This window comes from Neolamprologus brichardi, chromosome 1, assembly GCF_056152115.1.
Source record: "Neolamprologus brichardi isolate AB-2024 chromosome 1, ASM5615211v1, whole genome shotgun sequence".
Classification (NCBI taxonomy): Eukaryota; Metazoa; Chordata; class Actinopteri; order Cichliformes; family Cichlidae; genus Neolamprologus; species Neolamprologus brichardi.
Genome location: NC_142104.1, coordinates 27,529,188 through 27,550,005, shown reverse-complemented (window position 1 = coordinate 27,550,005; position 20,818 = coordinate 27,529,188). Strand labels below are relative to the sequence as shown.

Sequence of the window (20,818 nt, the reverse complement as noted above, 5' to 3'; positions counted from 1 at the left end):
TCCACGTAAGCATTGCAAACTTGGTTGTGGAAAAAAAATGCGTGACAGTTTTAGGGAACTGAAGATGAGTGGAAAGTCTTTCTTTCTTTTTTTTTTTTTTTTTTTTAACTATTTATGGCTCTAACCCTTCTTTCTCGCTCATAAAAGCTTATCAGAGAAATAAGTCTTTGTTTTAGCTCAACCACCCTCTTAAAAAGGAGGACAAGGCCAGATGAGTTCAGTTTAAACCTTTTATTTCTTTTCTTATTGGAAATCTGCAGTAAACCTGTGGGAGCAGTAGCTTTTTGTTCATGACCCTTATGTAAGACAGGGAATGTCTTGCAATGTGAAGATGGGCCTTGTGATGATACTGGTCTTGTCTGGATCTCGGTGTACACGCCCAAAAGAATGATCCTAGGAACATTGCCACCTTTAGTAAAATATATTACCAATAGATCATTCACTGAGGTGACCATCACGTATGCGCGCCGTAGCAACTTGGTATTTGTACATTTTTAAAAGCTTAACATTTTTGTTTTGTCTCAGAAAATATGGCTTTAGTCCTGAGAAGGTCAGATCTCAGTCGCTGCACAGCCTTAGGGGATTATTCCCAATAATTCCCAGCTCATACAGGATAGACAGAGTGGCAAAGAGGATGTAGCAGATGAGAGAAACGATTCCCAACTTCCAGTCCAACTTCCATCCGTTGATGTGCACGGCTACGAAAAGGAAGACAATTGAAAGGAGAAGTGTGCAGGAAATAAACACCAGTCCGGTGCTGTTGACCTCTACAGGGTTGTTGGTGTCCACAAAGGCAGTTTTGATGAACCAAGGCAAACCCAGGCACAGCATGTCAAACACGTTAGAACCCACAATGTTGGACATGGCCATATCAGCTTTCCCTTAAGAGAGAGAGAAAAATAAAGTTTACATTGAAATGTTAAAGAATTCAACATTCCTGTATTTTGAGTGAACAAGCTGTGGAAGTTTAAATGTACAGCAAGCAGTTGTTCAGGAATTTTAAATGAAGTTAATGAAACTGGAAATTAGTGTTACCTTCTCTGGCCACCATCACACTGGCCACGGTGTCAGGTATACTGGTTCCAGCAGCAAGCAAAGTAAGTCCCATAATAGTATCGGGGATAGCAAGGGTCTCACCTGCATAAACACAATGCCAACACAAGGTCAGATTACCCTACCAATAACTTCAAGATACAGTGTTGTGCAAAAATATTGAACTTCTACTCATTTTTTTTATGTCTTGCAAGCGAAATAGGTGCAGAGATTAATGGAAATGCAGTATATCAGGCAAAAACAGTACAATTTCTGTGTCTAACACACCTGCCTGAAATGAAGCGCCAAACCCATGACAGAGCCTCCTCTGTGTTTTACAGATGGCTGTGGAGAATTTTCTCCGTTTTCCAGCCTTAAGAATAGCTTCTTGACATTCTCAACTAAAGAGATACCACTTCTGTAGTCAAGTCAGTGAAAAATGTGAACAAATTATGTTTTGCGACAGGCTGCTAGTAACAAAGTGCCTAAAGATACAAATTAACATTGGTTCTCTGCGAAGTCGTCTGTAATGTGTAGACACAACACTGGTTCTTCCCTTAGGTTGGGTACTTTTTTTGTTTGAATGACTCATACGTCAGGGTTAAGTTGCTCAACAGAAACATTTTCTTGTAAAGGGTCGGGTAGAAGCGCTGAAAATGACTGAAAAAGCAGCTAAGGAAAACTTTCAACCTGAAGAAAACTGAAGGAACTATTTCTCAAGACCAAAGCTAAATATCAAGAAATGAGGGGTGGCTCAAATGTACATAGTACTGTGGATCTTCCATAAAAATGTGAAATTCTATTATCAAATTAAGTAAACGGCACATCTGCTCCTTGTCTCTTTTTGAAAATTAAGTGAAATTAGACATTGTCCATTATCCAGAATCCACATTCATCATAGGAAAATAAATAGATTTCAGGCAAAGTGATCCAGAAAATAACTCACCAATATTAATCACCACCTTAAATGAATCCTTACAATCCTGCCTGTGAACTGTGACTGAGTTCTCTGTACTGTCCAATTCAGTGCAGAGCCTACATGCCTGGTATTTCCTAAGACTCAACTTTCCCTGCATGTGAGCCTTTCTGAGAACTATTGGATAATAATCTCATTATACATTAAGTAGACCTGCCACTGTCACATGATAATATTGCCTTTTTACCCCAAATGTGGATCTGTTTTATAGTTCATTCTTTTCTAGATGGAAGGTGGAGGGGTTCTTGAAGCCCTGTATACACCCAGTCCTCATGTGACTGTGTTTCCCTAGGGGTGAGCCCCCTGTTAATTGCTGTGGCCGGCTAGGCACATGGCCCACTGGAGCTACAATAGGCCCCCTCTGAACCTGCCCAGACAATGGCATCCCAGGAATTAACCAGCAGACCAACATGTGACTGTACTCTGCAAATCCAACATTTTTCTCACAAGTTTCATCACTTGTGATCTGCCGTGGCTCAGTGGGTGATGAGCTAATTTACACCTGCAGCTAATCTGCAAAAGTTTAATGAAAACTGAAAACTCAGAGTTAAAACAGCCATCTTACCAACTACAGTGACCATCCACACCAGCACATATGTAAAAGCTGAGATCCAGACTGCTGACATGAGGAAAGTGATCACGAACCACTGCTTCCAGAACCTTCTCCTGCAGTCAGGGATGGTGAGGAAAAGCAGAGTGATGATGGGCAGGGACAGTACCCACAGAATCCGTTTCAGGTCGCTCTCCGGGACGGCAAAAACACTTTTATGCTCTGCTGGTATGAGAGAATATACATCATACATCTCTCGTAGATCAAACACGAAGGCGAATGACTCAAAGTGTTGTTGAAGGAAAGCAGTTTTACTGTGCCACTAAGAAGTGCGCCTTACCTTCAGGAATCTCATTGAGTCCGTGTAGGCTGAGGGACAGGTGAGAGTATCCTGACTCATCGTGGAAGATCCCACTGTCTGTTCTGGAGCGACTGTGGACTCGCAAACTGGTGTCGTCATTCCAACCCAGCAGACGCTGTGTCTCAATCTTTTCACACGAACCTGACCCCAGACAGGTGCAGCAAGGGCTCAGCTTCCTCAGGACAAACTCACTGATGCGAAGGTCAAAGCACAGAACCACAATGTAAACGCCGTAGACCAGCAGGAGACAGGCAGCATCATACCTGTCAACAAATTACACAATTTGAGCATTAATAGTTCATTCATACTGTAAATGAAAAATATTGTAAATAAAACATACAATGCTGTGAAAAAGCATTTGTCCCCTTCCTAAGTTTTTAGTTTTTTTTTTGCATATTTGTTAGACTTATATGTTTCAGAACATAAACAAATTTTAATATTAGACAAAGATAGCCTGAGTAAATACAAAATGCACTTTTCAATTATTATATCAATGTAAGTAATAGCAGTGATGAACCATGGTGAGAGCCATTATCCACAAATGGAGAAAACATGGAACAGTGGTGAATCTTCACCAGAGTGACCGGCCTACCAAAAAGACTTCAAGAGTTCTTCGATGACTCACCCAGGAGGTCACAAAAGAACCCAGATCAACATCTAAAAAACTGCAGGTCTCACTTCCCTCAATTAAGGTCAGAAAACATACTTTTCAGTGGCTTTTGTACCACTGGATTATTTCAACATATTTTCCATGTGTAATTCTTCAAATTGTTGTTGCTTTTTTTTAGCCATGGATATAGTTAAGACAGTACCATGAAAAAACAAACCTGTAAATACTTGCACTGTACAAATTGTTTTGTGATCTCTTTTAATTTGTTTTTCTCTACATCACAAGAGGCAATAAAACACTGTAAATGACTTTGTATCTTGTTACCACCCTTTGGGTTATAAAATAGAGTCTCTTATAAAAGGACAAAGTCTTTTACAACCCAAATTCAACCCCTGTTTGTATGTGGTGAAAGGTCTTAAGATGATTCATGTAATGATGAGTCAGTACACACAAATACACTCACCAGTAAACTTTGTTATCTGAAATAATCCCAATGACAGCAGCAACACTGATCCCATATGCCAGGCAGTCCCTGAATAGTGGCCAACAGGTGAGACGCCCAGCCTGATAAAGCGAACAAAAATAAGAGGTTTAATGCTCATAAAACACAACGATCCTTCTGTTTTGGCTGAGCAAAAGTGCAACTGCTACACACAAGTAGTTAGCAGAAGTGTAATGTTTGTCTGTATCTTATGTGTTATGGTGTCAGAATGTACCATAGAGGCTAAAAGTCCACAGGCACCACAGATTCCTAGCAGGTTGTAGACAGCCGATCCCACAATGGTGCTGACCCCAATGTCCCCTTTTGTCACAAACACACCTGACAGTAAAGAGCACATTTTAGCTTTGAAGCCAGGAGCAATGAGGAAGCATGGCAGGGAAAAGAAATGAAGAGCTGAAAGTTAAAATAGCCTAATTCAAGGACACTTTCCTTTTTTGTTCCCATGTGGTAAAGTCACTGTGTCAGACTGGGGAACACCACAAGGACACAGATGATCATACTGGGGTCATCGTTATCATAATTAGGTTTTTACTTAATTTGCGATTACCTAGGAAGGCTGTGACTAGTTCAGGTGCAGAACTTCCAGCTGCCATAAACGTGGCTCCTGCTACGTCCTGTGACAATCCCAGACCTGAGAGAGGTCCAAAATAACAACAACAACAAAAAAATATATATAATGCACAGTTTTGTTCAACAATAGCACAATCCCTCCTCAAATGGCCCATTAAAAACAGATTGATATATTTATTTTAAGGATTTGTCTGTGATATTACATTTTATATCCGCCCACTGTGGGCTTGTTTAGTCAGTCAGTTGATTTCATGGTTTGATCGTCTATTAAAAAAGGATATGTTTTTTTTTGAATAAAATATACTTAGGTGTTGGAGGGATAGTTGCATAAAGTTGAAAACTTTCACAATGTTTGTAGACTTTGAAAAAACCAAACTACTAGTTTACATTAACTATACCAAAGGATTAACTGACTAACAGCTTTATTTATTACTTAAAATGTTCAGTAAGTTAAATATTTCCTCACTGTATGTGTAGATTTGGCCCCCACCTTGTAAATGAAGAAATTGTGTTAGAATCTGTTGTTATAAATCCCGATTACTCTGATAATCATACAGTGCAAAAATACAATGAGAACATCCACCCAAGCCTACACCTTCACCTAACACGCAGATGTTCTATTGGAAACGTGTGTGTTATGTAGAACTTACGTTCACTGATTACTTCTAATGATGGCAGAAAGTAATCGTCGCAGACTATAGAGACAGCCAAAAGCATGTAGAAAATAAGCATAAAATAAATGATGAGCCCTCCGTCCTTCCTCTCCTGCACTGTGAAGAAGCCTTCAGGAAACTCGGAGGACTGTGGCGGGATGCATTCTGTCTCGTTCTCTAAAACAGCAGAAACAACACGCACACGCGTTCAAATCAAGGCTGTTATAGTAAACTAATGCAAAAATAAGGGAGAAAAAAATATTTTAGAACATTTTAGTAAAGTGAACTAAAATCTAATTGTACAGAAAAGTTTCAGTCTGGCCATTTTGGTCGAATACGTCAGTACAGAAAACCTGAGGGAGATTATCTTTATGGAGACTGGGATGAGGATGAATCAGTCGCCTCCAGTAACGGTTGTGTGATAATACCATTTTCAACTTCTTAAATCCAGCTTCTGACAAATACACGCGAAAATATTATCAAATAAAAGACGAAAGCACCGACTCTAATAACGACAATTAACAACTCATACACACAAATTGTCACCCCAATAAGCCAGCAAGTTGCTAGAGCGCTCTGCCAAGATGGTTAGATCTCTTTTCATGGCAGTTACACGGTCTTTCACGCCGATAACACACGACGATTAGTAGAGCAAACATTGCCACAGTTGCTATGCCACATGATTACGCACACATTATTACCGTGACATAACTCATGACACGCTGAACAGATTGTCACTATAAAACAAAACTCCCTCAGATTATTGTGGCAGTTCTAAAATGTTACAAAGTAACCCAAAAATCCCGCACGCACTTGTTTCAGATATGCTTACCCACGGCCCGACGCACCCTGACAGAGTGACTTTCCTGTGCTGCTTTTGCTGTTACTGACAGGAGACTGACCGTGCAATACAAAAATATTACAAATCCCAGAAAGTAAGGTATAAAATCTTTTCTCTTCTTTTTCTGCACAGCTACAGCAGTACCCATGGTCATTTTAAAATTAAATAAAACAAAAATAAATAAATAAATACGAAATTAGCGATTAATCCAAGGACGCATGTGTGTCTTTACAAGCTTGTAGAAATGTACTAAGGACTAAAATTGGTTGTGAGCGCTGCATCTAATACTACATACGGCTGCAAGCTGCAAAGAGAGATTATTGGGAGGGGGGACATTTTAAAGTCTGGTGCTACTAAGAATGGGGGATCACGAGTTGCGAGTCATTCCAGTCAGCTTGAGCACAATCCAGCCTGAGGCGCAGCAGGGGTGAAATCCAGATTTCTTTAAACACAGTTTTAATGTAACTTTACAATTGGAAATGTAATGTTTTCTTGATTAAATACACATTTAAGCAACACACTTGCTGAATTTGGAGATGATCATCTTCACGTCAAACAGTGGCACTGGGTGCACTGTGGGCTCAACTAGGCCTTTGCGCATATCTGACTCGCGATTGTAGACAGAACATAACCATTAGTGTAGTTTTAGTTACACCGTTGACTGATACCCATACTACTCACTTGTGAGGAAAAAAAAGGGGGTGTGAATATGTGGAGGGACGGGGTGCCAGGGCTTGTTTGGACATGCCCCAAAGTTTCCCCCGGAGCCACAAGAGCGTCAGTCAGGAGTGCTCTCTGTGTGGATCGCCTTCGTGCTCCAAAGACATGAAATGAATGGATATTAAGATGATGGATAGTTTATCCTGAGTCCAAAAAAGATAATTTGAAAAAAGGTGAGTCAATTCAATTACTGGTTTTCTGAGAGGCTGCTTTGTGTCTATTGCACGTATTTCATTAAGCAGAAGATTTAACATTATGCATTTATATTATGAAAGCAACTTTAAGGTTGACAAATGCTTAAATCATCAGTCTGGCATTTCTGTTGCACCAGTGAGCAGTGCACACTAGCCGAATGAAGCTGAAATTGCTTGTTTTTGTTGTGCTAATTGTGATGAATGATGCTGAGCCTAGCTGTGAGTTAATGGCGCCCCTGTGTGGCATTGACTGGGTTTGTGGTGGACTGATAAGAGCCTAGCCTGGAAGTCATGTAACAAAGAAATAAGGCAATGTTAAAAAAAAAAAAAAAACCTAAAACAAAAACTAACACACGTATTCTGGTAAATAGACGGTATGCTTGGAGATATTTTTTTTAAAACACTTGCTCTTAAAGTTTTAATTTTTTAATTTTTATTTTTTAAGGTTTATTTACAAGATTTTAACTTAAAATGACATAAAATCAAATAAAAAACAATGACATCCAAGCGCAGAAAGTAAGGAAAAAAACAGAACAGGAAAACAATAAAAGAAAAAAAAAAACCCCACCGGTTAGCCAGTCCAAATCAAAAGTTAAAGAGAAATGCTAGTGTCCAAAGAAGATGATCTTCTGTATGAAGTTAGACAGGGCAACAGAGTTCAAGTCCAAAAGATATGGGCAACAAGTCCAGAAAGGGATCAGGGTCCGGCAGAGATGCGGTTTCACATAAACACAAAGTGCAGTCAAGTGCGTTAAAATTTATGTTGAATCCCCATAATATGATTAAGAAAAGGGCCCCAGAATTCAACAAATTTAAAGTGAGTCTCAGCCAGACAATAATGAACCTCTTCAATATACAATCATGCAATCCTCTCTCATAGCCAAACCCTAAACAAGGGAGGAGATGGTGATTTCCAGGCTCTAAGAATAGCTACAATAGCTTTTAGCTTCAATCATGTCAAACATTAAGGGTTTCTGAAGAGGACGTCTAAGTGCCAGTGAGGTTAGGGAGCAGCCTAGCACTGCAAGTATACAATCCAGCTTTAATTTTAAGTCATAAATCCAGTTATACATATTAAATATCTCTGCCCAAAAAAGTGTAGGGCAAGACCAGAAAAGGTGGCCAGTGGTTCCTTCCATTGCTTTGCATTTCATGACACAATGAGGAAATAGATGGAAAGATGCTGCCTAGCTTTATTTGAGAGAAATGCAAACGATGAAGGACTTTGGACTGCGTAAATTGTAATCTGGCATTAACAGAGCATTCTTTAATCTTCTTTAACCCATTGGCCCACAAAGTGTCCGATATGTCTACTTCCATGTCCTTAACGCAAGCATCCTTGGTGAGGTTTGTAGGTGGTTTAAGTGTAAAACGTGTAGTAAACTGGCTGATTAGGTGTTTGGGATTTCAATCAAATAATCACAGAAGTCACTATGAGCAGGTGGCTGATCCAGATGGGAGAAAGAGTGTTTAACAAAACTCCTGATTTGTAAGTATCGAAATAAATGAGTGGAGGGAAGCATAAATTTTGACTGCAACTGAGCAAATGAAGCAAAACAACTGTCGATGTAGACGTCCTTAATAGTGCGGAGACCTAATTCTGACCAATGCTTATACACAGGGTCCATCAAGCCAGGTAAAAAAGAAAGGTTTGGAGTTATGGGGCATAAATGGATAGGTCTGGCACAAAGCACCCCTAACTTGCTTTAGGATCTGAAGAGAATTGAGCTAGGACAAAATCTTTGCTAAAAAAAATTGGTAGGTATGTTTGGCTTAGAAAACAGAATAGCATCAAGTGACGTACAAAATGTGGATTTAGCATTGTGCGCCTCTTTAAAAGGGCAGGAAGGACCACAGCCCTTCTGAACAGCAGGAACAGCTGAAACACGGTTCCAGAAAACCCACGTTCTGGTATTGCAAGCCCAATAATATTGCCTGAAAACTGGGAGGCCTAGTCTGCCCTCAGAGGGTTTCTGCAAGTGTGCCTTTGAACAGAACAGGCAAGAAAGGTGATTTAAGTGACTTTGAACATGGCATGGTTGTTGGTGCCAGATTTGCTGAACTAAGTATTTCAGAAACTGCTGATCTACTGGGATTTCCCACACAGTCATCCCTAGTGTGCAGCATTTCTCTGGGAGAAAATCCCTTGTTGGTGTCAGAGGTCATAGGAGAATGGCCAGACTCCTTTCAGCTGATAGGAAGGCAACAGTAACTTAGGTAACTTTTTATTACAACCAAAAGAGGAGAGCATCTCTGAGCATGCAACATGTCAAACCTTGAAATACAGGAGCTACAGCTACAGAAGACCACACCGGGTCTTGTCAGCCAAGAACAGGAAACTGAGTTTACACTTCACACAGAATCACCAAAATGCTCCAAGAGAAGATTTAAAAAATATTGCCTGGCCTGTAAAGTCTCAATTTCTGCTGACATAGCTGAATGCTAGGGACAGCATATAGCATAAAAAACCTGAAAGCGTGCATCCATCCAGCCTTGTATCAGCGGTTCAGGCTGATAGTGGCGTAATAAAAACTGAGTGTCATTAAAACACCTCAACCTAGCTGTTGATGACCATAGCCATCCCTTTACGACCGCAGTGACAGCATGTTCATTGCTGTCAAATGGCCTCCACAGCCACCAGATCTCAATACAGTAGAGCACCTTTGAGATGTGGTGGCACATGAAGCCAGCCAACATATCTGCAGCAACTGTGTGATGCAGTCATGTCAATATGAGCCAAAATCTCTGAGACATTTTTCCAGCACCTTGTTGAATGTGCTACGAAGAATTACAATAATTCTGGAGGCAAAAGGAGGTCCAACTCAGTGCCAGCAAAGTGTACCTAATAAAGTGGTTGATAAGTATCTATCTCTTTTAATGACTCTGTTCATTTATTGGAATAACAACTTAATACTGTTTAATCTTTTATTATTTAATTAACCTTTTAGGAGTGAATTAGTACAAATTCATTTCCCCCATACTGCTTCCATTAATTTCTTTACAATTTCATTATTTTTATTCTTTTAATTTTTTTTAAAGTAAGTGAGTTTAAGTTCATCATCAAACTAACATCACTGAATACTGTTGAAATCACTATTCTTTTTCGGATTAAAATATAAGCAAATGCACACATGTGACCAGTGCTGACACGTCAATCTGACTCACCTAGCTTGGTGGAGGTTTGTCTTTTCCTTTGACCACACCACTAACCAGCCAGCAGATGCCAGTATTAGATCAGAAAGTCTCAGGATACCTTTAGAATCTAACACCAAACTTCACCTGTACAGAGGAATGTCTGTTTTTATTAACTTGAACAAGACATGAGATCTTTTTTGGAGTGCGTGTTCATAACTTGACAGGGTAATATTTCTGGAATTTAAGGGTCAGAGCAGAACCATTGTTCCTGTTATCAGAAACTGTGACTTCTAGCTGTGCTAAAAGGAAATATCTCACAATCTTTTATTTACAGAGCTAGCCCCAGTCAAATGGATTATTTAATAGCGCATTGTGTACACATTCTTTGCGTGTGTGTGAATTAAGGTAAAAATGGCTCAATGAAATAGAGCAGATTTCAATCCAGTCTCAATCTCAGGTAAACTATCAAGCTGGACAGCAACCTCACCATCGAATTTGTCATTTGAAGCCTTTCTGTCTCTTAGTGTTTGTGTGCTTTCACTTGTGTGTAAGAAGATACAGCGGAAACTTGACAGTGCCTATTTCAGTTGTCACTGGTATGCCTGCAGTGGTGGATGAGTCTCTAGTTACAGTATCAACACAATGGAAAAACATTACTCTCGTGTGCAAAAGTCTTATCCTCTTCACTCAGTTTTTTTTCGTAAGCCTGTAAAAATATTCAGCAACATTAGTCTACTGCAGTAGAATATGCAGTAGACTATATTTGTAGATTAGAGACAATAGCTACAAGGCAGAGGTGCAAAACTTGCCTGTCACCTTAACAAAACAATGATCGCAGCCGCAGATAAAAGAGGAAGGAAACCAGTCAAACTAGAAAAACTGGCTGAGTTGCTTTTGTCATCATTATGCAAGGAGAATGCGGCAGTTTTTACTGCTGTCACAGTCCTGCCTTATGAAAGTCTCGTTATCATTTGCTTATCATGTCTTTCCTTCTCGAATGTTGTTCCTTGGCTCTGGAAACAGCATAGGTCTGTGCGTTTTGTGTACTTCAACTTGTTGAATAGCAACACCCTGCCCTCTGCGGGGAGTGTTCAGTGTTCAAGGTTCAGGAAGATAACGAGAGGTGAGTGGCTGACGCGTAGCTTGTTTTATGTTACCAAAGGCTCGTCTCATATTACTGAAGACAGCGGGCTTGGTGAAACTATCGCCGGATTGAGACTGCTGAGACTTGAACAGACCAGGAAGTGGGAGGTTTTCTTTTTTAAAAAAAGAAGTTTTGAAGACGCTAAATAAGCCTGAGTAAGAGGACTTCCTCTTGTTCAAGAACAGTGTTACCATGGGTAAGAAGACACAACCACCTCTGCTGCTTTTGCTGTTTTTGTCAGGGCTTGTTCACTGTTCAGCTACCTTTGTATTTTGGACTGCCAACGTGGAAATAAGCTTTGTGAACAGCTACAATGAGACTGAGGAGAAATATTGTGAGTGTGGGTTGTATGGCCGTAACTCTCTGAGGACAAGAGCTTTTGGCATCGTTACGCTTCCCGTGGGAGACCCCAAAGGCTGTGGCCCAGATCCTGTGTACAACCGCAACGAAACCTCACCACCGTGGATAGCCCTGGTGAAGAGAGGCAACTGCACCTTCGGTGAGAAGATCAATGCTGCCAAACGCCTCGGAGCAGCTGCTGTTGTTGTGTACAATGTGGACGGCAGTGGAAACAGCACTACACACATGGCACACTCAGATGCAGACGAAATTGTGGCGATCATGATTGGTAACACTCAGGGCATGGAGATTGTCAGGTTGGTGAAAAACGGGATTGATGTTCAAATGATAATTAGTGAAGGCATGGCTCACGGACCCTGGATGGACACATACTGGCTTTACTTTCTGTCCATTGCCTTTTTCATTGTAACCGCAGCGTCCATCGCCTACTTTGTGTTCATCTCCGCAAACCGTCTCTACAACATGAGCATGAGCAAGCGCAACGAGAAGCGACTGAAATCTGAGGCGAAGAAGGCAATTAAGCGTTTGCAGGTGCGCACGCTCAAGAGAGGGGACGAGGAGACCAGCTCGGACTCCTCGATGTGTGCCGTTTGTATCGAATCCTACAAGGTAGGCGATGTGGTGACCGTGCTGACGTGTGATCACATCTTCCACAAAACCTGCATCGAGCCCTGGCTGCTGGAGAGGCGAACCTGCCCTATGTGTAAGTGCGACATCTTGAAGGCCCTGGGCGTTGAGGACGACAGAAAAGAGAGCTTCTCTGCTGAGTCACCGCCAGATGTCACTGTGATCACGGTGACAGGAGACGCCCTGTATGAAGTCCCACTGACTGACCCAGGGAGCCTCGACCCGGAGAGACAGCAGCATCGCTATGACAACAGGGCCTTCGAGGAAGACTCAGAGGCTGCGAGGGGATGAGCAGCAGCAGTGGAAACAAAACAAAACACAAATCAGGACACAGTTAAATTCCCTGTTTCAAAGAGATATTTTTCTGGCACACGGTGATCCAGTGGAATCAAAGTTTAATCTATCAACAGAGGAGACAATGTTCATCTTGCAATGTGGACATGATAAAATGATTTAAAAAAGAATCCAAGGATTTAAAATGTCAACGGATGTGTGTCATTCACTTAAATGTCAGAGCTTCTTCTTTGTTTTCTGTTCTGGAGTGAGTCTGTAAACAGTGGGTGTGTTCATAAATCCACAGCTCATTAGAATTGAATTGAGCAGTCGTGGAGCGACACCAATGTCAGATAGCTGTTTTGCATAGGCACAAAGCAGCTGATGTTGGTTAGGAACGAATATAAATATCAGAAAGTGGGGCCAAATTTCTTCCAATAAAAGGCTCAATATTGGGCTGCTCGCAGTAATATACAGCAAACGTTTCTTTTTCCTTTAAACTGAAATACAAATGTATTTCTCATAATCCGCTTTGTCCTAATGACTGTCCTTTCTTTTTCTGAGTGTTTTCTTTGCCATTTGCATCTGGGTTTTCATTCTGGATTTGCAAACACACCCTCACCCTCACGCCTTTGTCTGGAAACACTGCATGTCATGCATTTCTCGGGCAAATAAAACACCTGAGGGCCAGAGGCTCATAGCATGACAGTGTGCTGAAAAAATTTTCATGTTCAGTCAGATCACAACCAGAAGTGAAATGTAATGCAGTCATGTTGTAATAGACATATCTACCTATCTCTCTATCTATATATATGTATAAAACAGGCATCTGCATTGTAGATAATTTTCTTCCAAAGATGTTTTCTTGGCTGCTGGACGGGGGAATTACTGTGTAATTATTGTGATTATTTTGTGTACTATCTTTTTAAGCAATACACTGAGACTGGCTTATCACTCAATCAACTTTATGTGTTAATATAAAGGTAACACACTATGGAAAGTACAGCTGATTTTCATTCGCAGACATACACTGTTATTGATGAACATGTCTTCCAGGTTTTGCCCGTGCTCTACCTCTGATCTATCACACGGTTAAATATAGGAACGTGTTTGAGATTCTTCCACGATCCCTCCATGTCCCTCCATAAAGGATAAAGCTAAAGAATTGCTTCACTTCTTTGTTTTCTGGTGGGATGTGCCGATCATGGTACTAAAAAGATTTTATATCGAATCATTTTCACGGCTGTTTTACAGATTCCAGGAGTCTTAAACTGCAATGTAAAAAAAACGAATATTACTTTCTGTATTAAATCACATTGATGCTTTTTAGAATGAAATAAATCCCTCAAAATGAGGCCAACTTAACGAGGAAGTGTGAAGTGGTGTTTGTTTGCGTGTGTGTGTTTTGCGGGATATATATACGAACATGAACGTGAAAAGTATGGTAAAGGAACCTCTCGCTTTCAGAGATGTGTCTCTACAGAGATAACTGTAGGAGAGAAGTGAAATTGTAATTACTCCTGCATAGGTGGGAGCTGATACACACATACACACCTTAGGCGTCAGTGGGATAATCATTATACCACATAAGTATACGGGGCTTGAACGAACAAGCCGAGCAAGCTCGACTACTCCTCAGGTGATCACATTTCCTGAGTTGGAAAAATCCAAACATGGAAACAAATCGGAGGCTCTGGGAAGATGTGTCATATTTTTTTGCTCAAAACAAACAACATGCTGATAATCAGTCTGTTTAGCTAATAAATAACGTCAATAGGGTATCAAAATGGACCCAAAGTAGCATACTTAATACTGTATTACAAGCTAAATAGTTACACAAATACATTTAAAAAAAAAAATGCTGTATTTGCTCCATTAATGAAAATGGTTTCACTGTCAGTGGTTTGGGGCCTGAGTGAGCCGAGGTCCAGTACACTCAGCAGGTTTTGTTTTCGATTGAATTCCAGTAATGACCGCATGTGACACCTGATGAAACTCAGTCAGTCAGCCTTATAACTTTACCACAGACCGTGGCCTCTGTGTGGCTGTGAATAAGGTTGAGCCAAAAAGTACGTGTTTGTTTGTTTTTTCCTTTTCAGATTGCTTGATTTTAGAACCCAGAGGTATCCGATAGTTGGCAATAAAGCAAAATCAGAAAGATATAATCATGAATTTGAGTTCCCGTGCATTCTTGAGCTTGTTGCTTGCTTTGCGTTTATTTGCTTGATTTCAAATGTTATGTTTTAGTTTTCTTTTTAAATATTCTGCGCCTCTGGGCTTTGGCTTGCTTTGTAGTCCTTATGATCAGAGGCTACACTAACCTAAACAGCAGTGAGTAATTAGTCCTTGTTGCTCATATTTTTCTCTCAGGCAAGCAAGCAGCATCTGTTTATGTCATACTTTCCACTTGCGAGGGTCAAAGTGCGCATTGTAAAACTAGCTTATAACACACCCTTATAAAAAATCGAATACAAAAACTAAAACGAGCTTTAACGTCTATCTGTTTTATTATATTGTCAGAGAGTGTCAGAATTTCCGTGAGTTGACCAAAGAATTGATTGACTTGTCACAAGAGGAGTTTTTAAAAAAGATTAATGTAAGAGTGGGGTCAAGTTGTGCAAGGCAGGCATGGTTAGAAGTGCAGAGACTAAAGCAGCGATACTAACAGGGCATGAGCCAAGGGCAAGCGTTTTCGGTGAAAGTCCTACAGTCCTAAGCCCAGAGGGTGAGCTAAGTGTTTCCTCACATGGCGCTCCCTTTCCCCTTGGAGGGCAGTGTGTGCTGGATTTCAGGCCAGTGCTGTGAGCTCAGCTTTCATAGGTCAGATGGTTATAGTGGTATAACAGCACGACAGAGAATCAATACTGAACTAACCGGCCATGTTGGGAACAACTGGCTGGCTTTGGGTTAGAGGCATGATCTGCTCAGCGGCGGTGCTCTTCTGATTTATTGTAGTTGTTCTGAGAAAATTGAGTCAGAAGGTTTTCATTTAATGGCACACTAGTCGGTGGCTGTACCCTGGTACCACACTTGACCTTCAGTTCCAGATAAGAATCAAACAATGGAATTAACTACCGTAGTGGCCCGATAGCTTATCTTCTCCTGCGCAGCCTAATCACAGTAAACATCTCGTGTTTTTCTATGGCACCAAGTACACTTGGCTGGAGGCCTGCAGCTGGACGAGACAGTGGAAGGTGTTCGGGCCTGATGTTTGTCGCAATTAAACAAGAACACACTGCTCTATGTTCAGGCATGAATACAATGCTTCTCTGTAAGTCTCCATCTGTCCTTGTGAACATTAGGATCGTTCTGCAGCACCACCTGGTGGACACAGTAAATGCTTGCAGTGACTTTAAATTGCCTTCCAGAGAAGGAAAAACTGCATGGTTCCACCCTTTCATATTTGATCTTCAGGTACTTCAGGACAATTTCCTGCTTGAGTGGAACATACAGAGTAATAAATCCTTTCATAGTGAAATACAGCACTTACTTGGCAGTGTGCTTTAATGGCCCAGTTGAGGAGTTCTGCTTGTCCACTTATTGAGGCATTGATATGCCAAACACACACACATACACGCAAGTTCAAATGCTAGGATTTTGAATTGACCTTAAACTAGATCTATCTATCTATCTATCTATCTATCTATCTATCTATCTATCTATCTATCTATCTATCTAAGAAGCTTCAGTGGAGCAAAAGAAAGTCTCTTTAATTGAATTACAGTACTTGGTGGTTGTCCATGGCTCTCTTGTCCCAGACTGTCTGAGTAATTATCTTAACAAACGAGAGAAATTTAATTATAAAAGCGCACTAAGAAACAAATGAATCAATTTAGCGAGAGAAGTACAACATAAAACATTTCTTATGTTGTGCTTACACAGACAAATAAATCACAAAGCCCCCTTCTTCACATCTCACTGGCTCCGTGATGAAGTGAAAATATCGAGAATGCTAGTCACAGCTCTTCTCTGCAGGTTTATGTTCAAAGTATTAAGAAGACTCAGACTCTTCTGTTCAATAAAACCTACTTGATATTTTACTGGTGACTGATGTGGCTCATGTCTGGCTACTTATCGTGTTGTGCATATATCTATACTCCCCACCCCAGCAGCACTGTTTCAGGTTTGTGCAGGTGTGAGTTGTAGCTGCCGCTCGATGTTGTCAGGCTTTCCTTCCTCTTGTTGTCCCTCTGGTAGATCAGATAGTGCTGACTGCGCCCGACTAAACAAATCCAATGCTGTGGCATTGTTACTTCTCTGTCATGTCCTTCCTGTCCAACATGTCGGCTGGCTCGCCATTAGTCGCTCTCTTTCCTGCTCGCAGTAAAGCGCAGACATGCAAGGTCAAAGGAAGAGAGATCACGTGTGGCTAGGAAACATTTCGTTCCCTCTGACTCAACGGAAGACAGCAATGTCACACCATTTTCTGACCATGTTACACCAGGAACAAACAACTCATCTGATCTATGGATTGCATCAGTCTTTTAAGTTTTGACTTTGAATTATCATTTTACCTGTTCAGTGTGGTTCAGTGTTGAAAGACTGAAGGGACCGCAAGCCTGCCATCTAGTGGAGAAATATTAATCCAACATTATATTCACTATCTGAGAAATCAGGGGAATCTTTGTCATTCATTAGATTCTAGAGAAGCTGTGCTTTTTGATTTCTTGATATATGTGTTAATGCATTATGATTGTTAATTGTTTTTTAATTAAGACAGTGTGCAGAAATTTAAAAGCACTAATACAAACATTTGTCAGGTCCACCTTTTTAAAGCTGCAAAATTAAGTAAGATTGCAACTCTTTAAATACTAAAAATGTGTCAGGGTTTACATGCTCGCTTAACAAGCAAAAGATCCCCAGTTCAATCCTGGGAGGAGACACACATCCCTTCGGGGATGCATCAGGAAGGGTATCCGGCATAAAAACTCTGCCAAGTCAAACATGCGGATCTGCTCACAACGGCGACCTCCTGTGAATAAGGAAGCGGCCGAAAGTAGCTTCCTCTTCTTCCACCATGTGAATTTGAAGAATTAACAGCTTTGATGTTATTACTGATATGTCTGCATATGTATTGCATATGTATTAACATGCTAAGCAGCTCCGACAATGCTTCGTGCAGGCTGAAGCATTATCTGGTGGAAGATTTAAACATCTGCTGCTCTGACGGGAATGCGCTGCACAAATTTACAAATGTCACTCACAGAAAAAATAGTTCTTCCTAGGATGTGTGCATGCTTCTGCAAAACATCTGTGACCCCACCAAGTGTAAGGGATTCTACTTATTGCAGCCTAAAAATGGGAATTTCTGTTTTTCCTAGACCTTTGTAACAGCTTCCACACGACCAAATACATGTATAGCAGATTGAAGCTGCTACAGTTGAATAAACTTTATCATGGGTCTTTAAAATTCCACCATGCAGTGTGGGATCTGGTGATGGTTTGGTCTTCTTTTCTCTTCTGCATATTCCAAAAGCAAAATCCCGTCAATTGTTCATGTTATTACCAGAGTGCCACCCATCACACATCTACAGCACAATTGCACACGCAAGACAAAGGGGAGAGAAACAGAAAGACAGATAAAAAGGGATGGTCTGCATGCCCTCAGAGAAACCAGCGTTTAAATTAGAAAAGGGCTGAGAAACACGTCTGCATTCACAATCAGCCTCTGTCTCCAAAGCTTAAGTGACCGCTTAACACTGAGCTCACACCTGTCTGGATACGGGCCGCGTACTCATCGTATCAATTGGGAATTGGGCGAATCGAGCATCCGCAAATCCTATGTGGTTTGCCCATCAATAGTTGTATTTGTAAATACTTCATGAAAATGATTTGTCAGCAGTCTTCGACCTCGGTGATTGGGCCGCGCACCATCACTTGCTGGAAAAATATCCTCTTGTCTCCCTCTGAATGTTGATGGCCCGAGGCAAGGATTCAACCGACGTTTCCTCTTGAAGAAACCGCCACTCAGCACAGTTTGACAACACGAATCAATGATCAGGCCGCTTTTCATCAGCTGCTGCCATTTTGTGTAATTTTATGTATGCGCGTCTTACTGGAGGCTAACTCTTCAGAAATGTCAATAGCTTGTGAAAGCGGGCATGTGCTTCTGTGAGCAGATACATGCGCCTGTGCGCCGGGCTCCTTGCAAGTGGTCCATCAATCCACTCTGATTAACTCCTCGTGTGTCCTGTTGCCCGTGGCGTTTAACTAATGACCCATTTGCTTAATTGCAAAGAGTAAGCAGGACAAAGAGAAATGCAAAAGAGCCTTTACTTTGGGATTGATGGGAGGGGCAGGATGTTTGGTTTGGATTTGGGAGTAAGGGAAAATGCATATGAGATTTAGGGAAAAGCTAAAGTAAGGCCATTAAACAAAGAACTGGTATGTGCAGGTCTTGTGGTACTAGTGTTAAGCGGGCGCTGTTTTGCTGTGCCGCTTGTCTTGTTGTGATAGCAAGGTATTATACTGAGTGTGTGTCTCTGTGTGAGCCTCCATCCATTGTTGAGTTTCCATATGTCTAATGTAGCACAACAGAAACCTCAGGTTCTTCTCTGTTTTTTCTTTCTTTCTGCCATGCGCTGTCCCCAAATACAGCACACACTGTCAACAGTCACCCGTTCACTCTGACCATCTGTTACAGGCCTGCCTGGGCTTCCCTCAACAGTTTGTCCACAAGCTGTGGCTGCCATTTGGTTCACCAATAAAAGTCACTGGAAGAGGTTTGTCCCAATTTTTAAATGCTAAGGGTCATTGCTTGGACATGGCTCAATTTCAGTCGGATTTTGCAAGAGATGTTTGATGAAATGAGAGCAAATCTGACTCAGAAGAAGTGATGTTTATCCTTTCCTTATCATGGAGATAAAAAAAAAGGATAAACTCTATTTCATTGTTAGTGTGATGCAGCCTTCTACTCTGTTTTCCAGTTCATCTGCATTCCCTGCTGCCTGTGTGCTCTGTGTCCACCATGTGTCTCTTACAGCAACACTAGGCTCTTCTCCATTTATATTCATACAAAGTCTCCATGCCAGTGTGTGTTCTGTCCATTGGCATCCACATATATACACACACACACACACATATATATATATAGGTATATCTCCCTCCTTCCCTCTCTCTCTCTCTCTCTCTCTCTCTCTCTCTCTCTCTATATATATATATATATATATATATACATATGCATATGCATATATATATATATATATATATATATATATATATATATATATATATATATATATATATATATATATATATATATGCATATGCATATGTATATATATATATATATATATATATATATATACATATATATATATATATGTATATACATACATATGCATATGCATATATATATATATATATATACATATTTATTTGCCTATGAGTAAGTTTGCTAATAATGTTGGTTAAACCTAAGAGAACCAGTCAGCGTGCGTGATTACATTGCTCCGCCCATCAAAAAGCTGCACCCGCACGATTATATCGCCTATCGTCGGTTATTGGACGGACCATTGTTGGTTGGAAAGATTTTACATATCGCCCAACGTTATTTTGAACTAGCTTGAACAAAAGTAGAAAAGTGTATTAAGTTCAAAGGCTGATGTGCCGAAGCCCAAATGAAATACTTTTATGAAAACGACTGCGCAGAATTGAGCTGTTTCTCCAGATTATTACAGCCTTCATCTAGTTTTATGACTTGAGTTGTCCACAATAGTTGACCTGACACACTGGGAAAACGAGGGGGAAATGTGTTCCCTAAATGGTTGAGTTCCTGGCTGTTGGTAGGTGAAATTGATTGGAAACAGGGTGCTACTTCGAAAATCTTCTTGCATTTGCTTTGGTCACTAGCAGATTGCTGCGGTTGCCTGTAGATTTTATTGAAGATGCCGTTGTGCCTTCAAACTACTAACTATCTAACTACAAACCAAGTATCAATAAAACTTAATAAGAGCACAATGGAAAATGGAAACCAGGAATGTTTGCCTTCAAAGCACGCATTGAGCCTCAGCATCGCAGACAGCGCAACTTAAAGAAAGGAAGCTCTACTTTGAAGGCAACAATGTCCAGTTTCCATTTTCACATTTCACTATCTCTCTGAAAGTAGTGGACAAGTGTTTGTAGACAATTTAGCATGCTCCACGAGCAACCGTGGGAACTTGCATGCGAACAACGCCATGGCAGGGAGATGTTTCATAACTGAACAGTGAATATGCATTTCTCCCCGGCAACTGATGGTTGCAAGGCCTGGGGCCACTAACCACTATCTA

General features: G+C 40.8%; 2 protein-coding genes across 3 annotated transcripts; one reads left to right on the top strand and one right to left on the bottom strand.

Annotated features, from left to right (window-relative positions):
- Window positions 1–249: 249 nt before the first annotated feature.
- slc24a5 (solute carrier family 24 member 5) lies at window positions 250–6,278 on the bottom strand. 2 transcript variants are annotated; one of them, XM_035909127.2, is made up of 9 exons: window positions 6,087–6,278; window positions 5,252–5,431; window positions 4,579–4,662; window positions 4,246–4,349; window positions 3,993–4,093; window positions 2,899–3,182; window positions 2,574–2,783; window positions 1,036–1,137; window positions 250–881 (listed from the first exon to the last, which is right to left on the bottom strand). In XM_035909127.2, the coding sequence occupies exons 1-9, from the start codon at window positions 6,247–6,249 to the stop codon at window positions 559–561; spliced, it is 1,551 nt and encodes a 516-aa protein (XP_035765020.1). In that variant the 5' UTR covers window positions 6,250–6,278; the 3' UTR covers window positions 250–558. The 2 variants fall into 2 exon arrangements, with proteins under 2 accessions (XP_035765020.1, XP_006793986.1); XM_006793923.3 differs by having other exon boundaries at window positions 2,574–2,780.
- A 4,789-nt stretch (window positions 6,279–11,067) lies between these two features.
- On the top strand, window positions 11,068–13,913 carry LOC102781564 (E3 ubiquitin-protein ligase RNF128-like). Its single transcript, XM_006793924.3, has one exon. The coding sequence runs from the start codon at window positions 11,481–11,483 to the stop codon at window positions 12,564–12,566; it is 1,086 nt and encodes a 361-aa protein (XP_006793987.1). The 5' UTR covers window positions 11,068–11,480; the 3' UTR covers window positions 12,567–13,913.
- The last annotated feature ends 6,905 nt before the right edge of the window (window positions 13,914–20,818 follow it).

Bases quoted from the DNA above. Each gene is read 5' to 3' on its own strand.
- slc24a5 (XM_035909127.2), bottom strand. From the start codon at position 6,249: ATGACCATGGGTACTGCTGTAGCTGTGCAGAAAAAGAAGAGAAAAGAT. The intron at 5,432-6,086 runs GTAAGCATATCT...CTGCTGTTTTAG, and splicing joins CAGGGTGCGTCGGGCCGTGG to AGAACGAGACAGAATGCATC. The intron at 4,663-5,251 runs GTAAGTTCTACA...GACCTCTCTCAG, and splicing joins ATTAGAAGTAATCAGTGAAC to GTCTGGGATTGTCACAGGAC.
- LOC102781564 (XM_006793924.3), top strand. From the start codon at position 11,481: ATGGGTAAGAAGACACAACCACCTCTGCTGCTTTTGCTGTTTTTGTCA.